Source organism: Notamacropus eugenii, chromosome 5 (genome assembly GCF_028372415.1).
Source record: "Notamacropus eugenii isolate mMacEug1 chromosome 5, mMacEug1.pri_v2, whole genome shotgun sequence".
Lineage (NCBI taxonomy): Eukaryota > Metazoa > Chordata > Mammalia > Diprotodontia > Macropodidae > Notamacropus > Notamacropus eugenii.
In genome coordinates, this window is record NC_092876.1 from 181588166 (window position 1) to 181611305 (window position 23140).

The 23140-nt window shown below is 38.7% G+C and overlaps 1 protein-coding gene and 1 pseudogene across 3 annotated transcripts in view; one reads left to right on the plus strand and one right to left on the minus strand.

Moving 5' to 3' along the window:
* The window catches only part of NTM (neurotrimin), a 1288851-nt gene that overhangs the window by 730899 nt on the left and 534812 nt on the right, over positions 1-23140 (plus strand). For 2 of the 3 annotated variants that reach the window (XM_072611617.1, XM_072611615.1), the window contains exon 2: positions 4939-5023. In XM_072611617.1, coding sequence (XP_072467718.1) covers positions 4939-5023 — 85 coding nt within the window. Of the gene's footprint in view, positions 1-4426; positions 5024-23140 lie in introns of those variants that run through there. The other variant, XM_072611616.1, reaches the window with a different exon arrangement.
* LOC140503207 (trafficking protein particle complex subunit 2-like protein) lies at positions 10227-19996 on the minus strand (annotated as a pseudogene).

A 23140-nucleotide genomic window follows, 5' to 3' on the forward strand; every position in this document is an offset into this window, starting at 1 on the left:
TTCCAATTCCATGGTTCTTTCTCTGAATGTGGATGGCATTTTGCCTCAAGAGTTCTTTGGGAATGTTTTAGGTCCTTGCATTGCTGTGAAGTACTAGGTCTACCAGAAACAATCTTCATACTGTGGTTGATACTGTGTACAAAGTTCTCCTGGTTCTGTTCATTTCACTCAGCATCACTTCATGTAAGTCCTTTCAGGCCTCTCTGAAGTCCTCCTGTTCATCATTTTGTAAAACACAGTAGTACTCCATCACAATCATAACACCAAAACTTGTTCACTCATTCCCCAGTTGATGGACATCCCATCAATTTCCAATTTTTTGCCATTACAAAAAGAGCTCCTATAAATAATTTTTGTATAAATAAGTCCTTTTCCTTTTTTTTTCCTTTGTTCTCTTCAGGATACAAACCTAGTAGCCATATTGCTGGGTCAAAGTTTTATAACCCTATGGACAAAGTTCCAAATTGCTCTCCAGAATGGTTGGATCAGTTCATAACTCCACAAACAATGCATTAATGTCCCAGTTTTCCCATATCTCCTCCAAAATTTGTCATTTTCCTTTTCTGTCATGTTAGCCAATCTGATAGATGTGAAGCTGTACCTCAGTTTTTTTTAAATTTGCATTTCTCTAATTAATAGTGATTTAGAGCATTTTTTTCATATGACTATGGATAACTTTGATTTTTTTGTCTGAAAACTATCTGTTCATATCCTTTGACCATTTGTCAACTGGGGAAATCACTCATATTCTTATAAATTTGACTCTATTCTCTATATGTTTGAGAAATGAGGCCTTTATTGGAGAAATTCACAGCCTCTATTCAGTCTACCACCAGCTGCCTCTATATGTCAGTTACTTTTTAAATCTTTTCTCTCCTCTACATAATTTTGTTCAGTTATTTTAGTTGTGTTCAACTCTTCATGATCTCATTTTGGAATTTTCTTGGCAAAGATACTGGAGTGGTTTGCCATTTCCTTCTCCAGCCCTTTTTACAGATGAGGAAACTGAGGCAAACAGGGTTAAGTGACTTGCCAAGGGTCACACAGTTAGTAAGTGTCTGAGGGCAGATTTGAACTCAGAAAGATGAGTCTTCCTGACTCCAGACCTACTCCACTGCACTATCTAGCTACCCCTCCTTATATAATAACTCTTCAAATATTTGAATAGCTCTATTATGTCCCCCACTAAGTGTTTTTCTCTTTCAGTCTAAACAACATGAAATCTGCCAATTGATTGTGGCAAGGCATGTTCTCCAGCCTGCTCACTATCTCAGCCTTCCTCTTCAGGATGCTCTTATATTTGCTAACAAGCAAGATCTAGAAATGAAAACAAGTGTGGCAGGGGCTAAGAATGGTGCAACCACCTGCTAAGGTCCTATTAAAAAAGTAATTCTAACATAAATCTCCTCTCCTTGCCTTCCTCTCTCCCTATCAAAATAACAACAAATTTAAAAAAAGAACTTCCCATTTCCTTCAGTACCTACATCATTTCCTGGTAACTTTTCATTCTTTTAGGCCACAAAATGATGTGTAACTAATGTTTTCCTAGTCATCTAAAATAATGAAATTAAGACCACATTAATATAATACTACAACAACTGTGTAAGGTAGATATTATGTAATATTATTAGCCCCATTTTTCAGATCAGTTAACTGAGCTTCAGATAAATTAAACCATTTGGCAAAGGCTACACAGTTTGTAGGTGCCCAAGCTGGGATTTGAATCTAGTTCTGCTGACTGCAAGTGCAAGTTTCTTTGCTTCTCCTCAGATATTTAGCTTATTATCAAGAAGTCTAGTGAGACACTTAGATGTAACTAAAAAGCTCACATGATGAACTATTTAAAAATATTTAGTATTTTATTTTTTCCCAGTTACATGTAAAAATAAGTTTTAACATTCATTTTTAAATGTTGAGTTCCAAATTCTCTCCCTTCCTCCCTCCTTACCCTCTGGCAAACAAATCGTTATAAGTTTTACATGTGTAACCATGTAAAACATTTCCAGATTAGTCATGCTGGGAAAGAAAACATAGACAAAAAAAGCCCTCAAGAAAAATAAAGTTTAAAGGAAGTATTCTTTAATCTGTGTTCAGACACATCAGACATCAGTTCTTTCTCTGGGATGGATAGCATTTTTCATCATAAGTCTTTCAGAGTTGTCTTGGATCATTGTTTTTTCTCAGAATAGCTAAGTCATTCACAGCTAATCATTTTACAATATTGCCATTACTGTGTACACAGTACATTTTACTTTGCATCAGCTCATGTAAGTCTTTCTAGGTTTTTCTGAGAGCACCCTGCTCATCCAAATGATGAACTATTAAAACCCATTGATAGATATTAAGATGAAGAAGGTAGCCTTCACAATTTCTACTCTCTGCTATCTCACAACTTGACTTACAGGGGATCCAAGAATTTTTATGACTCTTACCCCTCTGACCTCCCCCTACTCACAATACCTTGGTCATACTATTCAAGTCTATTTGGCGTTGGAAGATCTCTGAGTAATATGGATTCTCGTAAAACAGCCCTAGATAATTAGCAGCCAGGTTAATAGGTTCAGCGGAAAGCCCAAGTAGACACTACCAGCGCTTTTGCAGATCAGGAGGGAGGATTTAGGTCAATGCTGAGAGCTTACATCATGGAGGCCCTCAGCACCAAGCAGCTTTGCATCACAGATGTGCCAACCAGGCTTTTCCTGGGCTGTGCTCCCTAGGTGCAGAGGATGCTAGGCTCTCTGATGGGAATGCAGGTCCTTTTATCAGCAGTTAAGAAGGGAAAAAATCATAATGCAAGTACGAAGATAAACAGCAACTGCAGAAAAGAGGAAGTGACAGGTACCGACGCAAATTCATTTTTTTTTCCCCAGGCTCTGTGATTTTGAAAGACACAGTGTTTAAGAATGAAATCAACTGTGCAAGAGTTTGCAACTCAGAAAAACCTGAGAACCCTCAGTATAGCTATACCAGGTGTCTAGGTTTTCCCTAATTTGAGCTCTTTTGCAGTTGACATTTTTCTAAAATACATAAAATAAGTCCTGTCTAGTGGAAGGTGGCCTGCACTGGCCTGACTTTTTCCCTGGGTTCTGCCACTTAATAGCTGTGTGACAATGGGCAATTTCATTCAACTCTCTGTATCTTGTTTTCCTTATCTTTAAAATGAAGGAAATGAATTAAATAATCCTTAGTCTGGAAAATTCTGTTGTCCAAATCAATAATAAGAAAGATAATAATAAGAATAAGAATAAGAAAAATCCCATGTACATTCCAACTCAATAGGATTTCCCTATTGCTCCCAAGGAGACAAAAAAAAATCAAGGGGACTTTGTCAACTTCTTAGAAGGTCTGATATATCATACCTAGCATCTGTGTTTTAAATGCCATCTTTCAGTAGAGGCCGAGATGGAGGGTTTGTACTGTGGAAGGGTGTGTCCTATTGATGTAGGGATCTGATCATATTAAAGTAAGCAACCCCTCCTGAACCTTTTATCTCCAAAGCTTTTTTAGAATGTCTAACGGATATAATCTGAACAACTGAAAAGTAACATGTACATGCTTCAAGGTTTGCTAGTTCGAGAGGATAGAATACCGATGAAGACATTCTTAGGTATCACTAACAATCTGAAGATATTTCTGAGGGATAATTTGCATTTGGATTGTAACTTTCCTATTTAGGGACCCCAGGTCTGCAAGGGTTAACCTCTGCTAGAGTCTTAGCCTTTGCTGCCATGCCGGGTGTAGGCACTGCAGGGGTTAAAGTGGGAGCTCTCTGCTGCTCACCGTCCTTCCTGGAGATTAATGTGCTAAGTCTCAGCTGTTCAGTGTGTCTGTATCGGAGGGAAAGTGTTGGTCAGTGATGGAGTTGCTGTCATGACAACCCTGGAAGTCTGTGCGTGCGCGAGTCAGAGATGTTCCTGCGAGAAAGGAGGTGCTGAAACTGGGGGAAGCAGCTGAGTTTGGTCTGGCTCCGGCGAGGCTCTCCTGTCGGCCGGTTGCATCTTCTGCATCTTGCCCTGCCTAAACCTGGGCAGGGAGATACAGGGGGCGCCGCGGACGCTCCGTGTGCACCCGGCGTTCGCTCCTTCTTGCTACCTTTTCGGCCGGTTCCGCGTCTCTCTTGGAGGGTTTGGATGTAAACGGGCGGCTGGAGTGTGTGCATTTTGGATTCAAGGAAGTTGAACGGAGAGAGCTGCTGCAGAATTCCTGGGGTTTGGACGTGCCGTGCTGAAGCTGCGTGAATGGTGTATTGCCTTCGGTATCACGCTCCCCCTGCAGCAGCAACCACAGCTTTTTATATACATAGCTATACTTTGTATCTTTACTATTGTTACAGCTTTCCCCTTCGTCTCCTGGTGGTGACCTTTTCTCCAAAACTTGATAGAAAGTGTCGGGATCCTTCTTTTTGTCCCTATACCATCTGAGGAATTACTGATCTGCTTGTGGGTGGCTGAATGAAACCGTTTTCCCCATCTCCAGTACCAAAGTGCTTAGTTCTTACCAAAGTGCCATGTCTGAACTGTTAATTGGAAGAATCCTCTCCTGAAAAACGTGTCCACACCTTTGCACCTGCCTTCCTCCTTTCTTTTTTCTGCCGGCTCCTCCCTTGCTGGAGGAACACCAAGGGAGTCCTCTTCAGATGTTGTTGTCCGGGAATTTGGTTCTCTGATGCTGGAAAGCTGAGACTGGATTCGGGGGAGGATTATTAGACTTGCAGGAGCTCCCCTCCCCGCCCCAAACACACACAGTGCTCCTGGTTCGCTCCGTCCCCTTCCTCTCCCCCGCCCCGCTTCCTGTGACTGGCTGGGGGGCGCCTGTGGTGCCGCTGCTCCAGTTCAGGGAAGTTGTGGCTGTCGAGGATGGGGGTCGGTGGGTACTTGCTGCTGCCCTGGAGGTTCCTCGTGGTCCTGTCTCTCAGGCTGCTGTTCCTTCTGCCCACAGGAGTGCCAGTGCGCAGCGGAGATGCCACCTTCCCCAAAGCTATGGACAACGTGACGGTCAGGCAAGGGGAGAGCGCCACACTCAGGTAGGGAGCAGCTCTTCGCTTCTTTGTGGTAGGGGAAAGTGGGGTCTTCCCAGTTGTAATCATTTCTGGGGAGTATATCTGTGTGTGTGTGTGTGTGTGTGTGTGTGTGTGAGAGAGAGAGAGAGAGAGAGAGAGAGAGAGAGAGAGAGAGAGAGAGAGAGAGAGAGAGAGAGAGAGAGAGAGAGAGAGAGAGAGAGAGAGAGAGAGAGAGAGAGAGAGAGAGAGAGAGAGAGAGGAGTGAATGGGGTTGCAGGTGTGTGTGAGACTGGGTACCTACGTCAAGAGGTGGCATGCGATTCTGGAAAGAAATGTCACTTGTTCTCTGTGCCTGCTAGAGAGCAAATTACGGGAAGCTGAAGAGACTGTTGTGGAAAGGGAAATAGGTGTACTATAGGCATCCTGTCCTGGATTTGTAGTACTGATAGCAGCTAGTTTAAATGTACTGGGAATCTGCAGTTTCTGTGAATCTAGCCTTCCATGGATGATTGGGGGTGAGGGATATCTGTAACCAGGGATCAGCTTTTATAAAAAGAAATGGATAAATTCTGTTTCCACCCTGGCATTAACACTTAAGTGCTGGGATGCCTGGTGGTAATGGTTGTGGGAGCTTGGATAAGCCTGAGAATGAAAAGCCTCTTCTCTGAAGTTAATGAGGCCCACCCAGTGCAAAGGTCTGCTTTGGTCTGAATGCTCTGACTCTGCTCATGCCTTGCTGAGTTGCCAAACTGGGATTTTGCACTCCCTGGCAGGGACATTGCTGGGCCCCAGACTCCTCTGCTGCTTTTCAGTGAGTTTCATGCCTTGATGCTGTTAGCTGTTGGAAAGAGAAGGAATGTCTCCTCCCATCTGAAAGTGGTTTATTGATTCTGGAACCATGGTGAGGAGTCAGTATTGTTCATGCAGAATATATGCCCTGGTCACACATTTTCTGTTCTCTTCATCAGTCACCAAGATAAAACTCAAAGTACCATAAAAGTCCATTATTATTAATTATTATTTATATTAGATTGTAATAATTACATTATCATTATTGCTATTGTTGATTACGAAGATTCAAAACTGAGATTTCAAGTTAAAGGACACACTAGTGGAAGTAAATCAGGATTATCTGAAATGTTTGTTACAGTATAACATAACCAGCTTTTCTTCATGAGTATTGTGGCTGTAGAACGAATGAGTTTCCAATTTCAAGTGTCTACATGCTCCCTTAACCCAAAATAGAGCACTGTAGAATTCATTGTTGTGAAGAATAGTCAAACCACTTTACTCCATTGTACTAGATACCAAAATAGATGAGTTTGAAGTCAACAACGTCATGTGCTCTCTCCAGAATCCCTTTTATTTTCTCTCCCTCCATTTAGTTTTCCAAGCTGATTAGTGAGGTTGACCATAAAACTACCATCTCTCTCTCTGTCTCTGTTTCTCTCTCTCTTTCCCTCTCTCTCCCCTGCCCCCCCCCCCCCCCCCCCCCCCCAGGAAACGGCTTTATCCTTCTACTCTGATAGGACCTCTGACTGTCAAGGTCAATCCATAGATGGTACACTATTTGTAATACTCTAGTATGAAAGGGACTGCTAGGCTCATTGGAACAATCATTCTGCTTACTAATATAAAATTACAGTATCAGACCTGAGGGAAATATTGTGATTTAAAGAAACTGCACAAGAGAATAAAAAACCTCATGATGCATTGTTGTGAGGGGTCAACTCTTAAGTTCCCAACAGATTTCCAGTTGTCCAATGGTTCCTTTAATTATTAAATGATTTCCCTCTTTCAGGTTTTCCATTTAAGAGCTGTGTCATGTAGATATTCAACATCTGGTTCTTCCCCGAAGTTGTCCTATTATACAGAATCCTTCTGTTTGTGTTGGCTACTGGACTTCAACAGAATTCTGATAATGCAATAAATTTGGAAGTCTTAAGCAGAAAACACAAAGAATGTCAAAGCACCAAATTGTATAAGAGATATGATATGTTTGGCTCATTAGTTCTTTTTATCTACCTTTCTAACGCAATTATAGGTTCAGGAAAGGGGAATTTTCCAAGGTCAATGGTATGTGAAGAATAACTTGATTATAGACTGTATGGAATTTGGAGCTCCTCATATTGATCCTAATGTGGCATTCCTTAGATCTGGCTTCATTCCAGCTATCTCCTTAAAAGAGTTGAATGCAGCAGTGCCTGAATATGAGGTTATTCCTGGGTTAGAACCTGCTTTCTTTTTAGTCTCTAAGGGGCCTTGAATAGTGCAAGTGTTCTCTGGTATCTCTGAGGTGATTTTTTTTTTTTTAACCATCCCTTCTACCACTTATGACTTCATAAAAATACCATTTTGCAGGCTAATTTCACCCTTCCTTGTCTTACTCTTGTTTATTTCTATCCCTCACTAGCCAGGTCCCTCTATGTGTCACTCTTATGCCATTTATGGATATGTTCAAGGCAAAGCAGTATTAACTAGAGTCAAGTTTAGTGCAATTGGCATGTTGTGGGGACCACTTCATCCCCTGAACTATGTCTGGCCAAGTCTTTGTTCCTCTACCCTCTTGGATCTATGTCTATTCCTGAATCATCCAAGTTGTGGGTTCATCTTGCATAGAGCTATTCCACAGGTGGGAAAGTGAGTTATGGGCAAGATGGGAAACAGTCTGAAATCTGATTTTGAATGCTTTGGACTTTTAGATGGAAGCTACTGTAAGAAACTGTAAGTCAGCCCTAAGCCTCCTAACTGTTAGCTGGTCTTGACTTTGTTCTCATTCTTCCTTAGAACTGTGTAAACTCAGATGCAGGAGCATTGCTTCAGTCTCCACATCCTTAGAATAGAAATTCTTGACTTTTATGTCTCTCAAGATCCATTTTGCTAAGTATCATCTAGAGATATTTTTGTTTTAGTTAACAATACTGTGTAATCTTAAGTTTGGAGAGGAAAAGGATGATTGAAGCTGAACCTAGTCTTACTTTTTCAGCTGAGCTCTGGGTCATTCCTACTTCATTCTTCAATTATTTATCCTCCCCTCCCCTCTCCTCCCCTCCCCTCTTCTCTTCTCCTTTCCTGTCCCCTCCTCTGCTGTTTCCTCCTCTCCTCTCCTTTCCTCTTCTCTCCTCTCCTGTCCCCTCCTCTGCTCTTTCCTCCTCTCCTCTCCCCTCCCCTCCTCATCTCCTCTTCCTTCTCCTCTCTCTCTCTCTCTCTCTGCCCCCTGCCTCATCAAAACTTGAAGGAAGGACAATCAACGCGTATTCCAGACTTGATGTTCCCTTCTCTGCTGGCTGTAGTTTTTCATATATCCAGCAGAGGACTTTTGGTTCTAGTTTTATTTTTGCTCTCTATATGTTTGTGTCCATTTCCATGTTTTGAGAATTTCTATCCTGTCTCTTGGGAAAAATGCTACCATTGTAAACACATTCCAATACTAGGAAACTTTTTTTAAAAAAATGTTTCATTGCTCCCACAGATATTGTCATGATACTCCTGCATGGTTCTCTGGAAATCGTCACTCTCTGGTAGATGATTATAGACTTCTAAAATTTAGAACAGGGACTTGAGAGCTCATCTCATCAACAGCCCCTCCCCCTTTCATTTTATATATGTATGGAGAAATCAAAGTCCAGGGTGGGGAAATGACCTATTTAAGTAGTCTGTAGCTGAGCTGGGATTCAAGCCTATTTTCTTAGATTCTAAATTCAGAGATCTTCCCACTGTACAATAAAAGTTTGTGTTCTTGCCTTCTTTCCATCTTCCTGTAAATATGCTATATGAAGCTCAAATTGGTATCATTTAATATGAAGGAAAATAAAATTTTAAAGTTAACTAGACACCTGTGAGAACCAGTCTTTAACACAGACTTTTCTGATCACTGGTCCTCATTGATCTCCCCACCTCTGAATAATTGTAACACTTACTATCTCATTTGGGTACTTAATCACATACCACCTAAAATATATTATTTACTTCATACGTATGTCTTATTTTTCCAACTCAGATGTTATAACCCTTGGCCTTCCTGAGTCTCTGCTTCCTAATCTGTAGAATGAGAGGTATAGACTAAGGGACTCTGAACTCACTTCCAGTTGTAGATCTATGATTTGAAGATGATCCTTTGATTTTCTAGGATAGTATTGTGTTTTAAGTTTCTTTTGTTTCTATCCTTGCACTTAGGTGAATGTCATTTATACACTTATAAATCAAACAGCAGTACTTACTATGTATTGGGAAATAGAGATGCAAATACAAAGAATGAAATAAGCCCGAACATCAAGGAGTTTATATCGTGTTGATAATATTTGTTGTTCGGGTCATTTCAGTCATGTCTGATTCTTCATGACCCCATTTGGGGTTTTCTCAGTAAAGAACCTGGATTGATTTGCCATTTCCTTCTCTAGCTCATTTTTACAGAGAAGGAAACTGAGGTCAATAGGGCTGAGTGACTTGCTCAGGGTCACACAGCTAGTAAGTGTCTAAGGCCAGATTTGAACTTAAGGAAGATGAGTCTTCCAGACTTTAGGCCTGGCACTCTATCTACTCTGTTGCCTAGCTCTGCTTGGATAATATTAGATACATATATTTCTAATTAAACAAGGTCTGTTTTCCCTTGTCAATCAACCTAACACTTTAACACCTCTGTTACTTTCTTTGTCATCACCAGTGTCAATAGTGACGTTTATTAAGCAACTACTCTGTGAAAGAGGATGCTCTCAGTGTTGGGGATACAGATTAACATGAGATATAGTCCTGACTTTTTTAGGGATTTATTTTCTGGATTAAAAGATTGGACATATAAATAAAAGGCTAAGTATCTATATAAGTAAACATACTAAATGCCAAATGAGTAGAATGGAATAGACAGTATGATTTCAGAGCCAACGGTGATTATTGACAGCAAGGGCAATTAAGGAAGACTTTATGGAAGAAATGGAGCTTGAGCAGGATCTGAAGCAAGGATGAGACTTGGACAATCAGAGAGAAGAAAGCAAGAAATCCCAAGCAGAGAGGGATACATGTCCTCTTTTTAATCACATAGAATCACAGTTATTTGGGTACTGAAGAGAAAAGAAAAATCTGGTTCCTTTACTTGTCTGTCATTTGGATATTGTGGTAAGTGTTGTGTTTCCTGCTTTCTTATGTTGATGGAATGAGGAACCAAATGGTTAAATGACTTATTTCCTCAGGGTGACCTAGGAAGTAGGTAACAGTATCAGAATTCTAGTGTTCAGTTCCTGAGCTTCAGTGGAACTGAGCTCTGCTGTTTCTCTGCAGTGGGATCAGTTAATACTAAATGGCCTGAGTTGTAGACAGAGCCATGAGCTTTATGTCTGTAAAAGTGAGCAGGACACAAGTGGCTATGTCATCAACTAGTTCTGAGAACAATTTAGTTGTTCAGGAGTACATGGGGATTTAAGAATCCTTATTTAGCCACCTGCCTAAGACAGTCCAGCTCCTCTGGCTCCATTTTTATCTTCATCCCTGACTTTTGATGTGCTTGGGTAGCTGGTTCTCTGCTATTTCTGATGTCATACTGCACTGGTGGTGGTGCTAGTGAGAAGGCTGTGGACATGCAGATCACATTGGGCTGATTTTACCCCATTCAATCTCTTCTGTCTGAGAATGTGCAGGAGCAAATGCCCATCGTTCACAGAAGCATATGTCACCTATTCCCTTCCTGTGCTGTCCCTCTGCATGTAGCCCCCATGAGGGAAGGTAATCTATGCTATTGCATTAAACCAAATTAGAGAGTTTCAGGATGATGACAATTTCCAAAAGAGTAAAGAGCCCCCAAAAGTCTCCCTCAGGCTTTTTCACACCCCTCTCAATTTCATCTCTGATGGTAAAAGTTTTCTCTTGGTGTAACTATTGATCTGTTGTTTACGAGTTAACTTGTTCAGAATAGCAATGCCATTCAGAGAAGAGTATTCTGTTCCAGGAATAATCTTTCTACTTCTCTACCTCTTCTCAGGATCTACCACCTCAAAACTCCTTCTGTGGGCTGCAAAAAATCAGGGAACTGGAATGAAATGTAGAAGGACATGTTCATATAGTACTTGGGAGAGGAGTTGTTGGAAGTAATCAGGTACATGGACACTGGGGATCCAATACTCAAAATCCCAAAGCATGGGACAGAAGGTGTTTGACAGCAAGGGTTCAAATAGCTAGATAAGATAGCAGATGAACAGTCCAACTTTCTGTATGCCACCTCAAAATTTGCAGGCACTTTACTGAAAGACATTTCATTTTTTTTTCCTGTTTCAAAATAATGGAATTTAGACATTAGAAAGGACTGTAGAAATTATCAAGTCTGGCATTTTTTATTTACGGATGAAAAAACTGAAGCACAGAGAGTTAAAGCTATTTATTCCTAGGTGATACTGTAAGATGCTGATACAACTAGAATTACAGCTAGGTTTCCTTTCAGGACATTGCCTGCTTAACTATACTATATTGAGGAATACAAAGTTTGGTATCATAGATGAATAGACTTAGTACTAAAAGGACCTTGCAAGTAATCTAGTCCTACTGCTTACTTTTATAGAGGAGGAAAGTAAGGCCTAGAGAGCTTACATGACTTGCCTAATATCACACATCAGATCTTACATTTCTGTAAAGTTTAATAAAAAGTGGAAAGAAAGTCAGAAGATCTGAATCTGGATCCTAATTCTGCTTAACATATCTGATTTTGGGCAATTCCCTTGATCTCACTGGTCCCAGTTTCTTTATATACAAAACAAGGGAGTTGGATCAGACCTTTATGATCTCCTTCATTTAGAAAACTGTGATCCTATGAGATAGGATGTGCACCTTGGTCTTCTAACTGTAAATAGAGAGCATTTTTTTCCCATTATATAATTCTGCTTGTTTGTTTAACTAGCTATCGCTCACTTCCAGTAAATCTAGTTTCTCCTTCTAGGCAAGTTCTTGAGGAGAAATCTCATTCCCTGAATATTTAGAAAGAGAATTTGAGAATTTTAAAGTTCTGATATTTTCCATGTGAACAGGAAACAGAGAATGATTTGGCTTCTGGAGTGCTCATTTGAGCAGAGAATCAGAGAATATTTCTCATTTGAGTAAACCAGGACATCATTTTTTCCCCTTCCAACCTTGTGTTCCAAATGAGGACAGTCCTAGGTTTTTTCGGAGACAGTTAATACTCTTGTGGACATTTTCAAATGATACTAGGAAGAAAGGTGCTGAAAAATCTCAGATGAAAACATACTGTGTGGCCATCGCAAGGGAGAGAAAAGGATATAATATGTACACATGCCTGGGCACTTGGGTGGAAGAGTAAATGAGAGCAAAAGATATTGTCTACCATGAAGTATGACCTTGACCTACAACCTTACCTAGTCATGGTTCTGCTAGAAGCTGGTCTAATGACACCTGTCTCCTGGGGGAACTTTTTAAAGCTTCATTAATTAATACTAACAAAGCATTTGAGCTCCTAGGATCGTCTCCACGGAGGTGTAAAGTGTTACCCATGTAACATTATCCTTGCTTTGTTTGAAGGGTCTTTGCAGCCTCAGGAGCTAGTTGCTTTGTTCACAGCAGTGGATTCTGTGAAATAGTTTACTGATAATAACCAATAAACTGGCCTGTCAGCATCTCCCCTCGAAAACAGCCTGGGCGGCTGAAAACAGTCCTAGTTTTAGGAGACTTTAAATTGCTTGTATTTAGGATACTGTTTCAATGCAAGACAAGCTGAACACAGGACTCTGGGGGTCAGAGAAGTGTGTTTACTGGGGAAGGAGGAGGGGAAGCAGAGGACAGTTTCATTGGAATAAAACTGGTAGAACTGTAGATTTTCAGTAAATATGTCTCAGTAAAAACCAGCATGACTCATCTAGCTCTTCTCCCACCCCCTTCCTGGCCCCATTCTCTGCTGGTTCCAAACAACTGCTTGACCACAGTGCTGCCTGTACTTCTTGTAAAGAGCTTTAAAGAAGAGGTAACTTGCTCTAGGGCTTTCTTTGTTTGGAGGTAGCCAGATGATACAGTGGACAGAGCACTGGGCTTGGAGTCAGAAAAAAACTGAGTTCAATTATGACCTTACTAGCTGTGCTACCTTGTGCAAGTCATCTAACCTCTGTTTGCCTTGGTTACTTCAATTCTAAAATGGAGACAGTAATAGCACCTGACTTGCAATGTTGTTGTAAGGATAAAATGAGATAAACATCTGTAAAATGCTTAAAACAGTGCCAGGTACGTAGTAGGTGCTATACAAATGTTATTATTATTAGTGACCCTTCTATAGTTACTTTTTGTGTTATAGTATCTTGAAATATTTTTTGAAAGATAGCATTTCTTTGGGGATATTTTTCTCTATGATTTCTCTTTTATTCGGGACATTTCTTGCCTTCTAAGGAAGAGAAAGAGAGAAGGAGAGAGAGAGAGAGAGAGAGAGAGAGAGAGAGAGAGAGAGAGAGAGAGAGAGAATTCAGACTGATGACGTTTAAAAAATGATGGGGAAAAGCAATTTTTAAATTTAAGTTTTGGAAATATTTGTGTGGGTGGTAGGTAGAGATACTACAGATAAATATACGATGCCTCTTGTTGGGACGAGGACATAGTTGGGATTGCTGCTTTTGTACTCCTTCTCCTTGTTTGGGAATTTGAATGGAGGTTCAAAGTTTTCGCTGCAAGTGGGACAGCAAACAGGAGATATTAGAGTATCTACTTGTAACTTTCCCCCCCAACAACCAGTGTCAGAACTGCTTACTGGGTTGGAGAGAAAATCTCATCCCTCCTGTTGCTGAAGGTTGGGGCAGCACCAGGGACAGCACCACTGTTTCAGAAATGAGATGTTGCTACTTTCCTCAATTTTGGAATGTCACTGGAACAGATTTGGTTCACAGATCTTTGTTTTTGATCTCTGATTTGAATGATGGTCTTAGAAAAGGTTACAATGAGATCTGAAAAGACTTTTTATACAACTCTGAAGTCCATCATCCAAACACAATAGACTAGCTGGAATGTGTTTGCATAAAGAAGTCAGTTTTTCTATACTGGCAGATTTTCCCAGATCTCATATTTTGACATGGTTAAATTGTTTGGGCTTATTTGTCCAACTTGGCTTTCTTGTCAGTGTGAAACATTTGAGTTCAGAAAGCTTTTTAGGGACTTTTTTATCTTTCCTTTTCTCAGAAAATGGGCAATATGAATTAATCTTACAATCTCCTTGATGGATTTAAAAAATATAATAGAATTTTTAATGAAAACAGCACCAACCCCAAAGAGTCATGGAAAATTACATAGTTGAAATCAACCCTCAGACAAAGCCCTTTCAGTCTAGTAAAGGCAACAGGAGATCTGTTTGTGTGAAAATAATCTTCAGATCTGCTCTGGAGTTCAAACAAGCTACTAATGTGGGGGAAGAGTGGAAAAGACTGCTCCTAAACCAGAGTAATCATCTTTGGGTAAACTTACTCATCAGAAACACTCAAGTCAAAACATCCTTAACCCTTTCAATTCTGTGAACAGAAAAAAAGTGGACGTTTTTTTACTCAGTGTACTTAATTGCACATGGAAATTAGGGAGAATAATTCAAAGGTAGTATGGTAATAGAATGCTAGAGTTGGAATCCTAAACATTTGACTTAGGTATACTCACTAGCTATAGGACCATGGACATTTCATATAACCTCTCTGAACCTATTTTCTCAACTGTAAAATGGGAATATTAATATATTTAATACTACATCATTGAGCTGTTGCGCTCAAATGAGATAATGGATGCAAAGTACTTTGAAGGCACCAGATGCCTCTCTGTTAGTATTAATGATTAGGAAAAAATAAGATTAGGATTTGGAGACATTAAATTCATTCCTTAATTTTAACAGATATTTAGACCCAGAGAAGGTAAGTAACTTGTCCCTAAGATCACAGTTATTAAGGAATAGAACTGAAGTTTGATCCCAAGTCCTCAAATTCTCAACCCAAAGCTCCTCCTATGTCATGCTATTTATTGACATTCATAAAGTATGCCTTTCCTAAGATCATATAGGCATTAAATTTCTGAACAAGAGTCCAACTCCATGGCCAATAATTCTGTTACCTCACCTTTAATGAAGTCTGTCCATAAAATGCTATAACATCCATTATTCATTCATTCAAGCATTATTTCTTTTATTTACTTATCTATTCATTTAATTATCTAAAACATTCATTTTTTTTAAAAACTGAGTGCCAAATTCCCTCCCTTTCTCCAGCCTCCCCCATCCATAAATAATGTTAACAATATGATACCCATGATACTGTATAGTATAAAAATATATTATGTACATATGTGTGTATGTACTTTTCCTTTTCCTTTGATTACTTTGGGATATAGAACTAGTAGGAGTATTGCTGGGTCAAAGGATATACACAGTTTTATAGCTTTTTGAGCATCATTTCAAATTATTCTCCAGAATGTTAAACAATATTTCTTAAGTAATATATATATGTGTGTATGTGTGTGTATGTATATATACACATACACATATATTTCTATATGTGTATGTGTATATATGCGTGATTTATTTATTTATGGATATGGATATGTGTGCATATTTAAGAAATATTGGTTAACATTCTGGAGAACAATTTGGAACTATGCTCAAAAGACTATAAAACTGTACATATCCTTTGACCCAGCAATACCCCTACTAGATGTATATGTGTGTATGTGGGCATACACACACACATACTTATATATGTATATATACAGTTGTAGATGCTAGGGTGCTAGGGGAGATACAAACTGAGATGAACACTAACCTTGCCTTACTAAGAATAATAATTTGTAGTGCTAACAACTTATCTACATGAGAAATAGGTAAATCCAAGTTTCTTTCTCTAATGGAGTGGATTCTGAATAATGATTTTAATAGTTTATGTTGGAGTTGGCTGGAACATGAGCTGATATCTTCTCTAAGGCAGCATGATGGTGTGTTAGATAGAGTTCTAGGCCTCAATTTAGGGAGATCTGATTCCAAATCCAGCCTTATATATTTAGTACCCTGTCCAAGTCACTTAACCTCTGTCTGCCTCAGTTTCCTGAACAATCAATGGAGGGCAATAATAACAATAATGACCCACCTCATAGGGTTGTTGTGAGGATCAAGTAAGGTAATATTTGTAAAATCACTTAGCATAGTGCCTGGCACATAATAGGGATTTAATAAATGCTTATTTTCTTCACTTATTCCTTTTCCTTTCCTCTTCCAAGTCAAAAGGTTGGGTGGGATATTGAGAGTGAAATGGTCTGGGCATGTACAAGACTGTATAAAACATAGTTACAAACAACTTAAAATCAGACTTGCCCTCATTTTTCAAATAAAGTTCAGTTGTTCCCAATGGGATGGCAGTATGAGGTACTAAAAACAGCCCTATGTTTGTAATTAGGAGATTTGGGTTAGAATCCTGGCTCTGCTATGTTGCTATCTATGTGATCTGTAACATTTCACTTTACCACTTTGAACTTTGTTTTCCTTATCTATAAAATGGAGATAATTATATTTGTATTACCTATGTCTTGGGAAAAAATAGTAACATTACAAAACACTATGTAGATAGATATAAATGATTATTCCATAATACAATTTTTAATTTTTGTTGTTGCTGTTAGTCAGATCTATGATTTATTAAGTCAGTATAGGGGACTCCCAGTGAGGAACTCCTTCCATGAGTGCATATTAGCACCTACTCTGCAGCTCATATTGTTGGAGAGTTGCTAAGCACTAGGAGATTATTGACTTACCAATGCTTATTTTTGCCAGTACATGTCAAAGAAAGGATTTGAGCCCTAATATGAGTTCAAGTTTAATAGAGATGCAAAAATATACACTGGCCCACATGATTGTGAGTGGTGGGTTTGATTAAAAAACAAAATAAAAAGAGGTTGTGAATCTAATGAGAAAAATCAATTCTCTTTCAATCATTTTTTCTCCCCACTGCCAACCCTGGAAATGTATTTTCTAGATAAGACAGCTAGATGGTGCAGTGGATAGGTAGTCCTGTCATGGAGTCATGGTAAATTCCTCCTCCTGAGTTCAAATCTGGTTTCAGACACTTATTTGCTGTATGACCCTGGGCAAGTCATTTATTCCATGTTTACCACAGTTTCTTTATCTGTAAAATGAGTTGGAGAAAGAAACGACAAACCACTTCAGTATCTTTGCCAAGAAAACCCCAAATGGGTTCACTAAGATTTGGAAATGAATGAAGGACAACAAAATTTTCTAGATAGGATGGACTAGGGAAAAGAGTGTTTAGAAATACATTTAATGCATACGGTAAAGAGTACTGATATAGGGAGAAACAAACAGAAATACATTGGCATGACTTGGATACAAAAGGGATGTTGGGAAGTGGAATTACTCCCAAAGCAAATACTGTAAGCACTCAAAAATTGTGCTTGAGTGGTACGATATCGTGGAGAATGGACTGCCCTCAGATTTAGGTGACCGCTTATTATCTGTGTATGACCATGAACAAACTACCTCATCTTAAAGTGATGGCACTAGGACTAGATGATCTCTATGATCTCATTAGCTTTCAAATGCTCTTAATCTAGTCAAAAAAACATTAAAGGGAAGTCATCCACCACCCTTATAAGGGTGACCCCAAGAACCTGTTTAAGATTTGATTATAAGCATTTGATTTGTTATTTTTGTTTGTCCTTTGTTTTTGAAGAGAATCAACGATATCATGAAGGTGATGTCCTGACTTGTGCGTGAATTGTATTTAAGTGAGGCAAAACCTTTAATTGAAACAAAGCATTGATAGCCACACATTAAAAGTCTTAAAAGGTTAGCTTGAAATGAATAAAAAGCTTATCTTGCCATATGTGTATATATATACATGTGGGTTCATGTGCACTTATATAAACACTACCTGCAAGACAAGTTTTATCTTGAGCTAAAGTATGGTAAATGAGCCCATGTTCAAAATGGATAGAAGATAAGATGCTATAATTAGTGGAAAATATCTTTTAGATGAAAAATTTCTTATTAATCACTGAAAGGTCCTTGTTTAGGATAACCTTTTGTACTAGAGATATTTGTAAATTCAGTACTGGAATTGACATACAATAGAGAAACAGATGGGATAATTTGTAGGCTTGTCCTTTGTAACATTTTTTAATAAACTCAGATCCAAGAGTCAGGTTCATGAACTGTATGCAGTTGGTAGTCACATAATGACAAGGATAGTATAGTATGGGTCTACCTTGTGAATACAGGAGATGAAGGAAAGGAGAGGAGAGGAGAGGAGAGGATGGGATGGGATACAATGGGATACAATAGGATAACATAGGAGACGATAGGATAACATAGGATAAGCTTACATTGTACATACATATGAAGAAGATATTTGAAATAGTAGGGAAGATCAGGAGAGTTATGGGTAGGAAGGGCATGGGAATGAAGATGTAATTCATGCTTTGGAAAGGGATCAGAAAATGATCATTTTTCAGATCTCTTACAACTCAGTAAAGCTAGAATTCAAAGTAGGTAATTTCTGATATACAAATATTAAGAACAAACTAGTAAAATTGATTGGGAGGAAGAGGAAGGTGGACTGGAAGTGAAATGAGGAATTAGAAGCAGGCAAGCCACTCATGAAAACCCTTCAGATAGGATAGTGACTACATCTTTTATTTTATTCATATAAGAACCTCCCAGTCAATTCAACAAACATTTATTAAGTACCTACTATGTAGTAGGTACTGTGCTAAGAATAGGGTTACAGAGAAAGGCAAATGACCATTCTTGTTCTCATGGGGGAGATAATGTTCAAATAACTACATACAAACAAGCGCTCTGCGGGATGAACTGCAGGAAGAAGATACAAACGTTAAGGAGGACAGGGGAAGGATTCTTACAGAAGGTAGGGCTTTTTTTTAAAAAAAACAAGGCAGATCAGCAGTTCTTCTGTAATTTATTCTTAGACTAGGGTTGCCTAACTCACTGAAAGATTAAGTGGCTTGTCATAGGTCACACATTCAACGTTTATCAGAAGTGGAATTTGAACCCAGGTCTTGCTAGCATTGAAGCTACCTCAAAAGGATACATGCATACGTACATACATACGTATACATACACACATACACTACACACACTTAATTGCTTGCTAATTCTTTGATATGGAGTATGTAATTTAGAGGACAGACAGACTTGGAGTCAGGAAGCCTCACCTTCCTAAATTCAAATCTGGCCTCAGACTCTTAACAACTGTGTGACCCTGGGCAAGTTACTTAACCCTGTTTGCCGCTGTTTCCTCATCTGTAAAATGAGTTGGAAAAGGAAATGGCAAACCATTCCAGTATCTTTAAGGAGAAAACTCCAAATGGGGTCATGAAGAGTTAGACTCAGCTGAAAACTAATGAACAGCAAATCAACAACAATATAATCCAACTTTTCCCTATTGCTCCTTCCACCTTTTTTTCCAGTTCAGTTTATTATTGAAATAAGCTTTATATAGTCTTCACTTTACACATGAGTTTTTGGATATCCAAAGAGAGTGGCTTTCATATTATACATAGGAGGAGGCAATATATACACGCACCTACATAATACAGTTCTGTACAAAATAGCATCTTCCAGAAATAACTGTAAACTATACTTTCTCTCAACAAACCTGTTGATCACAGAAGTCTCCATGTTATCAAAGGTCCTAGAATGAATATGGTCTCCAGGGTTATAGAAGGAGTTGCACATGACATCTCTGTAGGAATTATGTAGCTTTCAAAACATACTAATCTCAAAGTAGTGTGTTGGAGGAATCCACCACCATAACAGACTTCACCTTGGAATTCATCCCGTAGCCATATACTTTGTAATCTTCTGTGGGGTATAGGAGGCCCAGACCTATCCCATTACGGAGACCTTCTTGTCTACCACATCAAGAGATGTGTGCACGGGGAATGGAATTTCAGCTCATGCTCTGCAGGGATGCTTCAGATGTAGAGTGAGTAATTTTCTTTGGTGATCACTGAGATACACACTGACATCTTGGTAGAGGAGGGAAGCCTATTGCCCCTTTCAAAATAGTTTCATATGGACTATTTGTGCCTGACCTTCGGCAAAGAGATCCAAGCTCGTACTGGTCTGATCAGTCACAGTTGGACACATTGTGCCTTGGCTCTAACAGAGTGATGTTATTTTGGTCCTCTTCAGGAATGAAGGACAACAGCAAGTAGCCACACTATGACACTAAACTTGCATTTTATGTTTATGGATGTGCATGTAACTGGGCCTGTATAGCATTTGTGTATTTTGGATGAAGTATCAGCTAGATAAAGATTATTTAGCACATCCTTAATAGTCTTTGGTACAGAAACATACACCACACATACAGAAACAGTAAGGACTTTGTCTTTCTTTTCTGTTCCCTGAATAACCTACATTATTTAGAATCATAAAGCTAGAGATAAAAGGGACCTAAGAGGCCAGCTAGTCTAATTGTTTCATTTTACAGTTAAAGAAACTGAGGTCCAGAGAGTTAAAATGACTTGTCCAAGTCATTTGGAGTAGCATTTGAATGCTGATTCTCTGAAACCCAAGATGGCATTCTTTCTTCTGTGCTATACCACCTTCATATGTAGCTTTAAGGTTGGACCACTATAGCATTTTGCTCCAGGCGCATGTAATTTCATTTGAGTTTCACAGTAATTCTGTGAATGCACTACTAAAGATAATTTAGTCCCATCTTGGAAATGAAAAACAAAACTGTTATATTGCTAGTTAATGTCAGAATCAGCTCTTTTTCTAAGGCCAAGTCCAGGGCAAATATTCACTGTTATAGTAGCCACAATATACCTTGCCCCTGAGGTTGACCTTTGGCATTGAAAAATAATTGCTTTGCTAGTTACCATAACTTGAAATTAGCAAGAGAGAAGGAAGAATATCAGTTAAAAAACATTCTTAAAATACACACAAGTAGCAGTTCACCACAGGAAACATTTACTTTATGAAAAACCCCATATGTAATAGGAATACACAGTTTTATACAATACATTATTTTTTATACTGCAATATTTATTTTGTCAATAATTATCAGAACATAATCAGTGGTGGGTAGAGTGCTCTAAGGCTTCAATAAATATACGAGGATATGATGCAGTACTTATTCTTGACAGAAGGAGAGGCATTAGACAAGACACTTAATCCCTCTGCTGTGGAGAAGTTAGTCTGTCACAGAGAATATAGGACCAGGAAAGATGGATGAGGTGATTTTTACAGAACAGTTGGATATATGTAAGTTGACTTTTACCCCTAAGTAAAAGCCATCTGCAGAATTCTCTACTCACTATCAGAATTTTGGCTGCTTAACTCAGAGTCTGGAAACTTCCCACTAGAAGGCCAAATGAAATGGTTATTATCACTGCAGACTTATAGCTGTTATGACAAGAAGGAATTCCAAACAAATTTTGTGTAATATTTCAGGGATGACTCTTTCTCACAAAGCAAAATGAGAATGTAGCAAAAAGGGATTTATGAGAGTATAGAAGACTGGAAAGAACTTCAAGGAAAGAGTATGGAAATATGGAACCATGAGGTGGGAAGGGGCCTCCAGAAGTGGTCTAATCCATGCTTCACTATTACATCCAAAGCACTGATGATATTATGGAAAGAGCACTAAGCTGGTAAGACAGAAGATCTGGGCTCGACTTAATTCTGCTACTTAATAGTTGTATGAGCTAGAGTAAATCATTTAACTTTGTACCTCAGACTTCTTGTCCATGAAATAAAGCAATTGACTACATGAGTGACAAAGTCCCCTCAGTCTTGAAGGTTCTGTTGTTGCGAGAATTCAATGAAGGGGGTAATGTAGCTCCAGTTAAGAAGACTTGAGTTCAAATCCCACCTCTTAAATATTCTAGCTTTTGCTCATTAAGTTAATTCACTAGGAAGTCGCCCTTTCAAACCACATTTTAAGAACATTCAATTTGCTGCACACCTTTTTTCTCTTCCATTCATGTTGGCATTCAGATATTGTGTATATATTCGACAAAATGTATCATGTGAATCACAATATATAGATCTTGAAACATTACTCAGTGTGGCAGGGTTTTGTTTTTTTAATAGACAGTGTTCTACTTTTTGCCATGAAATACAGAAAACAGCTTATTTTAAATATTTTTAATGGATAGGTCTTTTTATAAATCTTCAGAATTTGGTTTCTTTTGCTAAGAGTTTGAATACTGTTACTAAGAAAATTTCAAGTAAATATTCAATTAAAACACATTCTAACTGTGAGTGGTAACTAATTGTCTTATTCTATCTGATCCATTCAGTTCAGTCATGTCCGACTCTTTGTGACCCAGTCTGGGTTTTCTTTCTTTTTTTTTTTTTGACAAGGATTTTGGAATGGTCTGTCATTTCCTTCTCCAGATCATTTTATAGATGAAGAAACAGGCAGATTAAGTGACTTTTCCAGCTTCCCACAGACAGTGAGTTTCTAAGACTAGATTTGAACTCAGGAAGACAAGACTTCTTGACTCCAGGGCTACCATTCTATCTTCTGCTTCCTCATATATTAAAAGGAGACAATGGTACTTGCATTAGTTATCTCAAATGGTACTTGTGATGTTTACATGAGGTGATGTGTATAAAGCATTTTTTGAAACTTAAAAGTTCTGTTTAATATATGCTCCTTCTATTGTTGCTGTCATAAACCGTTGTCAGTTATTGTAAGAGAATATTATTTGTTTTCATTGAGTTATCCCTCACTCCAAAAAAAGGACCTCTAGTCTCAAAGAGCTTACAATCTAATTGGGGAGTTAGAACATAGGCCTGTGAAAAGGTCGTTTCTGCAGGGAAGAAAATTCCATAGGCTTTCCTGGGAATATGTTTCCAGAGTCTTAAAAAGTCTTTATCATTAGGACAACTCTGAAGCTTCTAAATGAAACTTGGCCTCTTACAATTTGATTACTACTATCCAAAAGAATAAAAGTAGAAGTTGTATCTTTGGGAAACATACTGCTGATCAATATAACAGAAATAATGAAGTAATGCTGATGGCAGTGATAATTCATTCCTTAATAAGCGTATGTTGATCATACCTAAGTGCTCTCTGGAAGAGCCCAGGAGATATGTTCTCTATTGTCACAAAACTTTCTTGGAAGTCTCTGATCTATTTAGACTCGCTGAGT